Below are 10,153 nucleotides of genomic sequence, written 5' to 3'. Positions count from 1 at the left end.
AAACCAAGTGTCACAATAAGACAGAAAAGGATCATTTAAGTGACTTTGGTCTGAACGCTTCATAAAAGCTGCTGATCTCTCTACAGTTCAGTGAGCAGCAGTTCTCTGGGTGAAAATGCCTTGTTGACACCAGAAGTCCAGAGACACAAACACGAGCAGATCAGCGGACAAAAAAGTTGTGTTTCCCACGTACCTAATAAAATGGTCCATTTTACACGAAGCCGACTTTTAAAGCAGAGGACTGCATGCAGATGAACACAATTCAAATTTTATTGAACTTTGGTCAAAGTAATAATAATAATAATAATCATAAACAAGTGAATACATTGCCACTGTGTTAGGAATCAATGGACAAAAGACAATGCATTATTATGGGTTTGTTTTAATGGCGTCAGTATAGGGGTTTTTGTGTGGTCAACTTTCATTTCTGCATTCACAACTACGCAGAGAGAGAGAGAAAATCCACATTTGCAGTACGCGGTTCAAAATTTTCTGGGTGACATCCCTAATAAATGAATAAGGGCACATGTATGAGGCCTGCCTGAAATTCCTACTTATTACATGATTTGGAGGCACTCTATCACATAAACCGTATGGTGTGCAACTCTTCCTCCTTTGTGTTTTCATAGACAGCCACCTATAGCAGCAGCGTATGAGGACATAACTATAAAATATGATTTACAAATAATGCACATGAGGTTCGTAAAAGGTCTGGGGACATAAACTCGTAGCTGTCACTGATAGAAGTAGGTATTAAGGCTGCAGATTCCCTTTGTCCTGGGCCCCATATTGTGCCATTGTTCTTTCCAGCCCGTGTCGTAAAAACAGGGTCAAAAACTAAAAATTAATGTCTCGACACAAACACGTTATTGGTTCTTACAGTGGTTCTGAAACTGGTAGCCCCAAGTAGTATTTCAGTAACAGCTTTTGCTTGAGATCCGCTCAAAAGACAGTGGTGTGACTCAACGTTTTTTTTTTTTTTTCCATCTCTCTACAACATAAAAACATGCAAAGCAATAAACATGTTTTAATACATACTTCTAAAATTTAAAAACACATCTGTAGTTTTAGTTTCTTTTATTATGTGGATGACAAGGTGTACTTGAGTAGATACAGTGAGTGAAATTATGTCACCGTACTGACTGGGGGTAAAGTAAGAAGGGGGGGGGGGGGAGAAAAGAAACAAGTCCACTTTCCAAATTCAGGGCCTCTTCCACCAGTAGTTTGGCCTGAATACATGGCCAATGGGGGAATGTTACAGTTAGGCTCATTAGCCATTAATCCGTGCTTCAGAAGTGCCCAAAAATCTTTGAAATGATGTTACAACTTTGACAAGACGTCATTTTAAGGGCTTCCAGAGTTCTGTTAATTCATGAAATGAAGGCTTAAAATGTCAACACAAACACCAACGTTCAAGAGTTTGACCTCGAGGGAGTGCCATTCCGTCAATTAGACCCAAAAAATCGGGGTTTCTGGGTCGAGGGGGTGGGGCATGTTGATTGCCCTGGTGCCACAGGCAAAAACAACCTAAGCTCAGACTCAAAATAAAACAGGCCTATGGATCAACCTCCTGTGGCAAAAAAAGTAGACACGTGCTTTCGGATTCTTCACCAGGAGGACAACGAGGCTGTTTCTTCTTATACAGATAGACAAGTAGTAGGCTTAACTACACAGGTATGGTAAAAGCCCTATCCTCTGGAGCCCCACATCTTCTAGTTGATTTTGTCCTGGAAAATGTACAAGTTGTTGGTGGCCGCCACGGCTATCACGTTATCTTTGGGATGCCAGGCAGTGTGGAGGATCTTCTTGTTGAAGTCCAGGCTGTCCACGCTGATCTCATCCTTCTTCCTCTTGCCGCCAGTGGACACTTTGCGAGGTTTGAGCGTGGCCCGTGGTTTGCTGCTCTCCCGGGACGCCTCCAGTGTGATGTCCCGCCTGGTGTTGCGGTCAAACATTCTGAAGAAGTTGTTGTAGGAGCCGGTCATGATGGCACTGATGGGGAAAAGACAGGAGAAATTACACATGGACATCCTGTAAAAGTATCAGTTTTCGTTTGCAAAGTAATAGCTGGTCCCACACAGGAGCAACATCTGCACTCTTACCTGTCACTGCCATTCCAGCAGCACTCGAACTTGTCGAAGATGCAGTCATTTTCATACAAGGAGCAGAGTTTACTGCGAAGGTATTCATGGACCTGAAGCACAACAAAAGCAATTACAGTTACATGTTCACTTGAGCTTTTTGTCTGCTTCTTTATAATAAATGCCCTCAGAATAACAAAACACATCTAGTTTGATCAGCAGCTTGCAGGTGATTCATGAAATATATAAATGAAATGCACAAATGCAACTAAAATACGAGTGAAAATTAAAAATACAGCTGCAGGTTAGATATATAATATAATATCCCCCCGTTACTTCACTTTCAAGTGACTCAGCGAGTATTATTACGCACCTGATACGTCTCCACTGGCCTGTTCTCCATGTTGAGGTCCCAAACTTTGACGGAGAGGTAGTCACGTGTCATCATGTAGCGTCCGCTGTGACTGAACTTCACGTCCGAGATGGAGGAGATTATCTCAGAGAAAAAGGACCGGCTGCTCGGATCCTCAGGCTCCTCAAAGACTTAAAAGAGAAGACAGAAAAACAAGAACCCTCACTATTTGTCATAATTGTGTTAAAAGTTGATAATCTTCAATAATTAACAAAAATTATTAGGACCCTATTGAAACTGAAGGAGTTATTCTTATTTGTCTGCCAAATTAATCGCATTTTTGAGGGCCTTCCCATGCCCCAAAACGCACTGACCAGTAGCTTTATTGTACATGCACGAAAGTCACTACACATGTGGAGGTCAGGATGAAGAAGAAATTACATTATGACCATGATCCAAACCCAACAGGAAGGCTGCCATTTTGGATTGAACAGTCACTTTTTGGCAATTTCTGAACTTGTCCTAGACCTAGAGCTTTAGTGCGATCATCGTCAAACATGGTGAGGTCACCAAGTTTTTAATCACAAATATTTTCACATTTATTAATTTAGTAATTCATTAATATAGTGAAAAAAAAGTTATTAAATTAATTAACTTCACACTGCAGCACTACAATGAGGGTACTTACACTTTGAGTGCCGATCACAGAGAGCCGCTGCTCGCATGTCACACAGGCGGATGGTTCCTTTGCTACTGCTGTATACAAATACATTGCATTGGTGTGGATGGCACTCAGCAGCTGTGATTACTTCTGTCAGTTCCTCCATGTTGGCAGGCTTGATGTCTACAATATCTGGGAATGCACGGTTAAGGCAAACGACGTTATCATGTTTTATGATGACACAGTAAATCTGGCAGATAAAGGACACACACTAATGTCTGCTTTCACGTGTGGGGAAAAAGGATACTAAAACTTCTGTCTGTGATTTCCAAGTGCCATAGGTTTATTCTTAGGTCATCTGCGGAGAGGTACGTTTCATGATCACTATTTACAGAAATGGAATTAATGTGATAGGTGTGTGCATTTGCAAAGATCCTCCGTGGGCTCGCTTCTACCATGAGATTCATTGGCATCAGCACTGGTACCTGAAACACACGACATGCTCCTTTAAGTTTATTAAAACCAATTAAAAACTACGTTTACCAACAAGGCATGTCACATACCCGTAAAGAGGTGATTCTAAAGGGGTCTCGGAGTCGTCCGTCTTCATCTTTCAGGTTGTAACCTTCTGCTCGTTTATCTCTTTCACTAATTTTCCACAATTTGATAGTTTTATCTGGCAACAAAGAAAAAAAGAAGGGGAAAAAACAGTCACACAGAAGCTTTTTTGAAAGATTAAAATTAAGTAGATTAAAAGTGAATTGTTACCATTTGTCGAAAGTAGAAAGTGAGCAGCATTTTGTTGGGGTAGCCATCTTATTTTATTTATTTTTTCTTCTATTTCTAAACTTTTCAAATAGTCAAACTCTGGCTCGTGACTCTGAAAAGTGCTATAGACGTTGTACTCCCCGCGCAGGTGTGGACGATTCTTAGACTGGAAGAAAACAAACGTAAATATCAAGTCATAACATCCTCGGTGTGATGCTCCACACACTAACACAGAAATAGAAGCTCTTACCTCCTGTTCGTGTTGAAAAATCACTACTCGGCCTCCTTTATCTCCAGTTGCAAGCAATTCTCCAGAATAGTTGAATTCGACGGTTGAGATTATGTCAGCTGAAAATGTACACACGGCAGACAGCAGAGTGAGTCAGACCCTCATGGCTCAGCTTCCTCCCTCCCTCCCTCCATGTTGTCTCTCCTGTGACAGCCACAAGCATGCTAACTGCTGCACATAGGGTGGCCATAGATCCGGAGGTAAGCCAGACAGTCCTGATTTTAAATACCCCGTCAGTCCTCCTTTTTGGAGCTGCACTGGAACGTAGCCCTAACATCTATGGTCTAACAAACAATTGGCTAAAAGCAGTGTCGATCAAATATGTCTGATATATCAGTGGTTAAAAATGTAACCATGGCTTGAGGCTTCCATGTGCTGGCTATACAAGGAAAAGCGCTGCCACTGCTGTTTGTTGGCTGGGGCTAACATGGCACAAAATATCGAAACATAAAATATATTTTTTTGCTGAATGATCAAAATAATCTTGTGTTTAATCTTGTTTAAATGTGTGTGTATTACACCTTTCCTTGTACAGAAATGAACCAGAAGTTCCTTGGCAACATAAATCATTTATTTTTAATTTGCACTGACTCAAAAGACTCGAGAGATGCATAAATCTAGCACAATTGTTTTTCCAAACATTTTCCGAGTCCAGAAATGTTCTGCTTTCTGGCAATTTGTTCTTTTGCCAATTAATGTCTAGGGGTGCAATATGTTAAGACTGTGCACACAGTTTGCACGACATTGTTCTCAGATCTCAGTTTTAAAACAGATGTTTAGAAATATTTTTCATTCCTGTTCTATTATGCATACATCATGATTTATTATAAATGACACTAGTTTTGAGTGTCTCAGAATCACATTATCATCATGCCATCGTTATCACGGAGCAAATTGTTTTGTAGAGCAGTCCTGTGTCCTCTTTTTTGGTGCTATGGAAATGGCCACCCGAGCTACACATGACATGTGAAAGACAAGAATATGGCACGATGACTATGACAAGCGGTTTTAACATTTAATCGGTAGACAGGATATTCACTACAGATATCTGCAACGCCATTACTACAGTCAAAACTACAGTTACAGATATCTGCAGTTCCGTTTTTAACTTCATTCACACTCATATGTATGTCGTTTGTGTTATGAATTGTAGATATAGACAAGTTGTCGATATCTCTAATTCTAAGTTAACAATATCTACATTGTCCTTTTTAGATATCTTGAATTAAGTTTCAGATAGTATGAATGAAGTTGAATTACGGCTAATCATGATGACCTTGTAGATATACGCAAGTGAATTGTAGATATCTATAATAACAAACACCATACACATGAATGGGGAAAGTGACATCATTTTGACTAGTAAAAACTGAATTGTGGATATCTGTGAGATCATTCTGACTACTAAGAACTAAATGTTAGATATCTGACATCATTTTGACTAGTATAAATTGAATTACAGACATCTGTAAGAATGAGTCACAGATGTCTCCAGCTACAATTCATACTAGTCACAATGAAATACGACTAGTTAAAGTGACGTAACAGATGTATTTAATGGCAATTAGTCAAACTTGGCGATTACATGTTGAGAAGGCTTGCCATACCTTCATGAATGAATGAAAACACGCATGATGTCACTCTGACAGTTTATGGACGCAGCACATTGACGTCACGGACACGGTCGCTCCCCTTTAATAGCTTAGCCGCCGCCTAGCATACAGCTAGATAGCTAGCTAGCGGCTCAGTCATTTACAGAGACTAAGGGCGTTCGTGCAGCCGATCCGCAAACACACACGCATACGCGGCAGCTGCTTCACGCTCAAACATGTGTGACGATCCAGCTACCGCGCATATTTAACGAAACCCCCCCACAGCATCGCCCTCATCACGGGACCATCCTGCTAGCTGCCCACCGCTGTAGCCTAGCCGCCAAGCTAACATTAGCCACATACCTTCCGCAACATCTTCATCTATCGCTCCTTTTACTTGAGAGAAACACCACTGGAAATCATTGCCTCCTGCAACCCCTGTGAAAACAAAACAAAACAAAAACCCCACACACCGTTAGTTTGTGTCTCACGGACAAAATGACCTGACAGCGGCAGCTTTGACAACTAGCACGTTAGCTCGCCAGCGCTAGCGCCGTGGCTAAGCTAACGTGCAGAATCAGGCCATCACACACAGCCAAGTGAGGTGGATCCTTCTCCGTCCCCTTTCAAAAGAACTAGCTTACCCGCCATTGCTTCATTTAGCAGCTCTTGCCGTCCACAGCCTCCAGCACCGGGATGGGATAACGCGGCTCGCTCGGGGAGACAGATAGCATCCACAATGGGGAGTTTAGACTTCGGATCCGGATCTGTCAAGACCACGGAAATTATCCGTGATTTTTTTCCCCCTCTTCCAAAATGGCGCACAGTACATGGAGAGATGACGTCATGCACACATGCCACATCCTGACTCCTTCATCTTCCCGAGCATCAATTCACCAAATCCGCATTCAGCCTCTTCTTCACCTGCTCTTTTTTTTAAATATTTTTTATTTAATATTTTTTTTATTCATTCTGTATGAGGAGTGAGAGGATGTAATGGGTTGTTATATAAGTCAGTCTGTCCTTTGATGACGGATGGATGAGTGGGAAGGTTCTTTGATAAAAGCTGAATCAAATAATTAACAAAGAGAAATAAAGAAATACAGCCACTATAATACAAACATTACCCCCAGTTGTGTTTGTATACCTTTTTATGTGCATTAAATGTGATTTACATGAGATCAATAGTTGGGGAAGAAACACGCTTTACAAATTATAAACATAATAAAACTTTTCCCGTTTTAACTCTTAATATTGCTAGTCTGAAGAATGTCCAAAACCCACCAAAATGAAACCTTTATATGACACTTTTACAACACAGTGTCACAGCTTTGTATTGTATGGTCAGTGAGTGACATCTAGTGGAGAAATGATGACATTTCACGTTTGTTGGGCAATATGTTGTTGCTTTGGTGTAAATACCTATGTCTGTTTAACCTTCTGTGCCTTCATACGCTTTCTTTAATCTCCTGTTTTTATGTTTTTATTGCACTTTGGTATACTTCCATGTTTTACGTGTGCTTTTGTACTTACTTGCTTAAACTCAGGCCTCTATCTATCTATCTATCTACCTATCTATCTATCTATCTATCTATCTATCTATCTATCTATCTATCTATCTATCTATCTATCTATCTATCTATCTATCTTTGTACAATATCATGTTTCAAATAGTGGATATATAACATTTTATAACAACAAGTATTTACTCTGAATCCCTTTAAAAAAACACCACATACTGTGCTTTATTAAGTGTTGTGAGAACATACTTTTTGTAAAAAAAAAAAAAACCCACACACATCTGAAAATAGATGCTACAGCTGTGGCGGCTGCTTCAACTTTCCTCCTTGTTTCCCTGTAAACAGCAGCACTCTCGGGAGGGTGGGAGCGGGAATTGGAGGATGATGATACCCCACAGAGGCTGATTGTGCAGAAAAAAAAGAAAAAGTAGTCACAATCTTTCTAAAAAAAGTGTGAGAATATTTCAGTGGGTATAAACAAAAAGAAAACACAGAGCTACTGCTCGTATGTTCCTGTCGGTGCATTGATTGGAAGGAAGAGGCTTCATTCATGTTTAAATGTAATATTTTGAGTATACTCCTTTTACTCCTTTAACCCTTAGTGCTCACGTGGCACAGATCTGTGTGAATAATACACAACTCCTTATATGGACATCCTGGAGGGGGGTGTTTATAGGTCATATATTCAGGCTTTTAAAAAAAAGAGTTTTTTTGGTCTTCTTATATGTTGTTGAGTCAAAGTTAGGATTAATTTTATATCGCATGTTTTAGCAGTGATGTAAAGTAGCAACAATTGTGCAGAAGTCACAAAATAGACGTGTTTTTTCTTTTCTTTTTGCTCATAAAAAAAAAACAAGTTCTAGTGAACTTTGAACTGTGACATATTTCCAAATTTCACAAATTCAATCCGATTTTAAACATTTTGCTCAGGTATGTTTATAAAATTAGATTGCTTGTACTGAAAAAAAGGATATAACCCACTCTATATGGCACATTCTTATACTGCTGTATATAGTGTATGTTTAAACATAGTAATGGAAAAAAAGCAGCCAAAATGCTCTGTGTTCTCAAGGTCAAACACCACAGTGAAAAAACAAACAAAAGCAGGGCTGGGCCAAGCCTTCATAGGCCCCCCCACCCCTCCCACCACCATTTATACTGTAACAGTATAAATTACATTATTTATAGTGTTATTTATAGGGATGAGAATCAGTATCGGTCCGATACTATTGAATATCTTACAGATTTAAAAATGTATATATATATTGCATGCTTCACTATGCACAGACTGTGAAAAACGTAAATAAAGTCAGTTAAAAACATTTCTGCTGAGTCATGTTTGGGTTGTTTATTATTCATTCTTTTTGGGAGAACAATATTTGTTGCACAGTTGGAGAATTGTGTCGTTGAAATGACTCCGCAGAAATGTGTTGTTCACAGCTTCATAAGTTCATAAATGGCCTAAAAATGACTGAATAATTGGAATAATATCGGTACCGGTAGATAGTTGAGTTTTTGATATCGGTGTCGGTATCTTTTTTTTTTTCTTTTTTTTAACATTAGAGGGCAGTAAACTCACAAAAGTGGCCTTGTATTCATTGACACTTTCATATTCAAAGTGAAGCACTATAAGTGTGGTGACACTGAACTGGAATTAAACAAGTAAATCAGTTTAATGACTAACAGATGTGCAAATGTGCACTAAATGAGTCTAAAGTCTTCAGCTCCAACATTAAACAGAATAACTTCAACTCAACACTATTTAGACATCTTATCATATCTAGATTGTTTTAAAGGAGATATTATTTTAAAATGCTTAACTAAAAAGAGCCCGTTAACAAATAATGTTGCTTTTTACCAAAGATCTGGATAAACACTACATTACTGATATTTCTCCTGTGTTTCTATTTTTTTTCCCGATTGTCCTGGTGGTAGTGAGTAAATAAAATAAAATAAAAATAAACAAGGATGTAACATAACGTGTAAGACCTGGATCAAATCTCACCAAAACCTTCTCCCCGGTATCTCCTGAGCTCCACATCCCCCTCATCACTCACAGTGTCCCTCGGGGAGAAGCAGTGCAGAGGCCTGGAGGTTAGAAATCTATATCTATATAGATATACTGTGTGTGTATATATCTATATATATAAAGGTGGACCAACTGCAAGTTAGTTGGTGTAAGACTGTTCATAAAAGAGACGGAGCAAGAAAAGAATGTGACTTTATCTGTGAAAAGTGACTTTAATAAGTGTTTTATACCTGTTTCCTGTTTAAAAAGACTTGGAAATGTAACCTCACCTTAAAAAATATGCGTTGACGAAACCATTGTTATTGCAGGAACCACCTGAATCTCTAAAACAAGCACAAATGCTCCCTTGATTTACATTTTGTTGCTATTTTTTTTTGTGGTGGGAACACAAAGAAAGTCGTACAGATGAATTAAGTAGCCTTTAAAATGACAAAAAAGTGTCTGATTCAACTACTTACTCAATAAGAAGAGGGTGTACAGCTGATAAATCAGAGTGTGGTGCTGCAGAGCAGGCACAAAAATGGTTCATTTTAAAGCACTACCTCATGTGTCTATAAATACCGTGGCCAGATATAATAAAGGACACTAAATCCTGCGTTTTGTGACCGGCGAGGTCGGCTGCATTTGTTTTAATTTGAGTCTAACTTTAGTTGGACTCTGACACGACTGTGTCCGTCGCCGTCTATAATTCTCACAAACAAGACTTGCTCCCACCTTAACTAAGAGTAAAGAAAGTGCCACGACGCGAAGGAGAAACACTCGACTTAGGCCCCAATTTGTGATTTAACAAACCGTGAGGCCAAATTGTTGTATCCATTACATTTTTCACATTTTTACAAGTTCACTGTTCAGTGGCTGCGA

The 10,153-nt window shown here is 39.3% G+C and overlaps 1 protein-coding gene across 1 annotated transcript; it reads right to left on the bottom strand.

The window, feature by feature from the left end:
- Window positions 1–256: 256 nt before the first annotated feature.
- Window positions 257–6,584, bottom strand: LOC131474318 (serine/threonine-protein phosphatase 2A 55 kDa regulatory subunit B delta isoform). Its single transcript, XM_058652128.1, has 10 exons — window positions 6,388–6,584; window positions 6,107–6,181; window positions 4,113–4,210; window positions 3,863–4,028; window positions 3,658–3,770; window positions 3,402–3,579; window positions 3,122–3,286; window positions 2,455–2,624; window positions 2,103–2,194; window positions 257–1,992 (listed from the first exon to the last, which is right to left on the bottom strand). The coding sequence occupies exons 1-10, from the start codon at window positions 6,392–6,394 to the stop codon at window positions 1,713–1,715; spliced, it is 1,344 nt and encodes a 447-aa protein (XP_058508111.1). The 5' UTR covers window positions 6,395–6,584; the 3' UTR covers window positions 257–1,712.
- Window positions 6,585–10,153: the final 3,569 nt, after the last annotated feature.

Source organism: Solea solea, chromosome 15 (assembly GCF_958295425.1).
Source record: "Solea solea chromosome 15, fSolSol10.1, whole genome shotgun sequence".
In the NCBI taxonomy this organism is placed as follows: Eukaryota; Metazoa; Chordata; class Actinopteri; order Pleuronectiformes; family Soleidae; genus Solea; species Solea solea.
The sequence above is the reverse complement of the archived record's forward strand: the minus strand, read 5'-3'. Positions and strand labels throughout refer to the sequence as shown.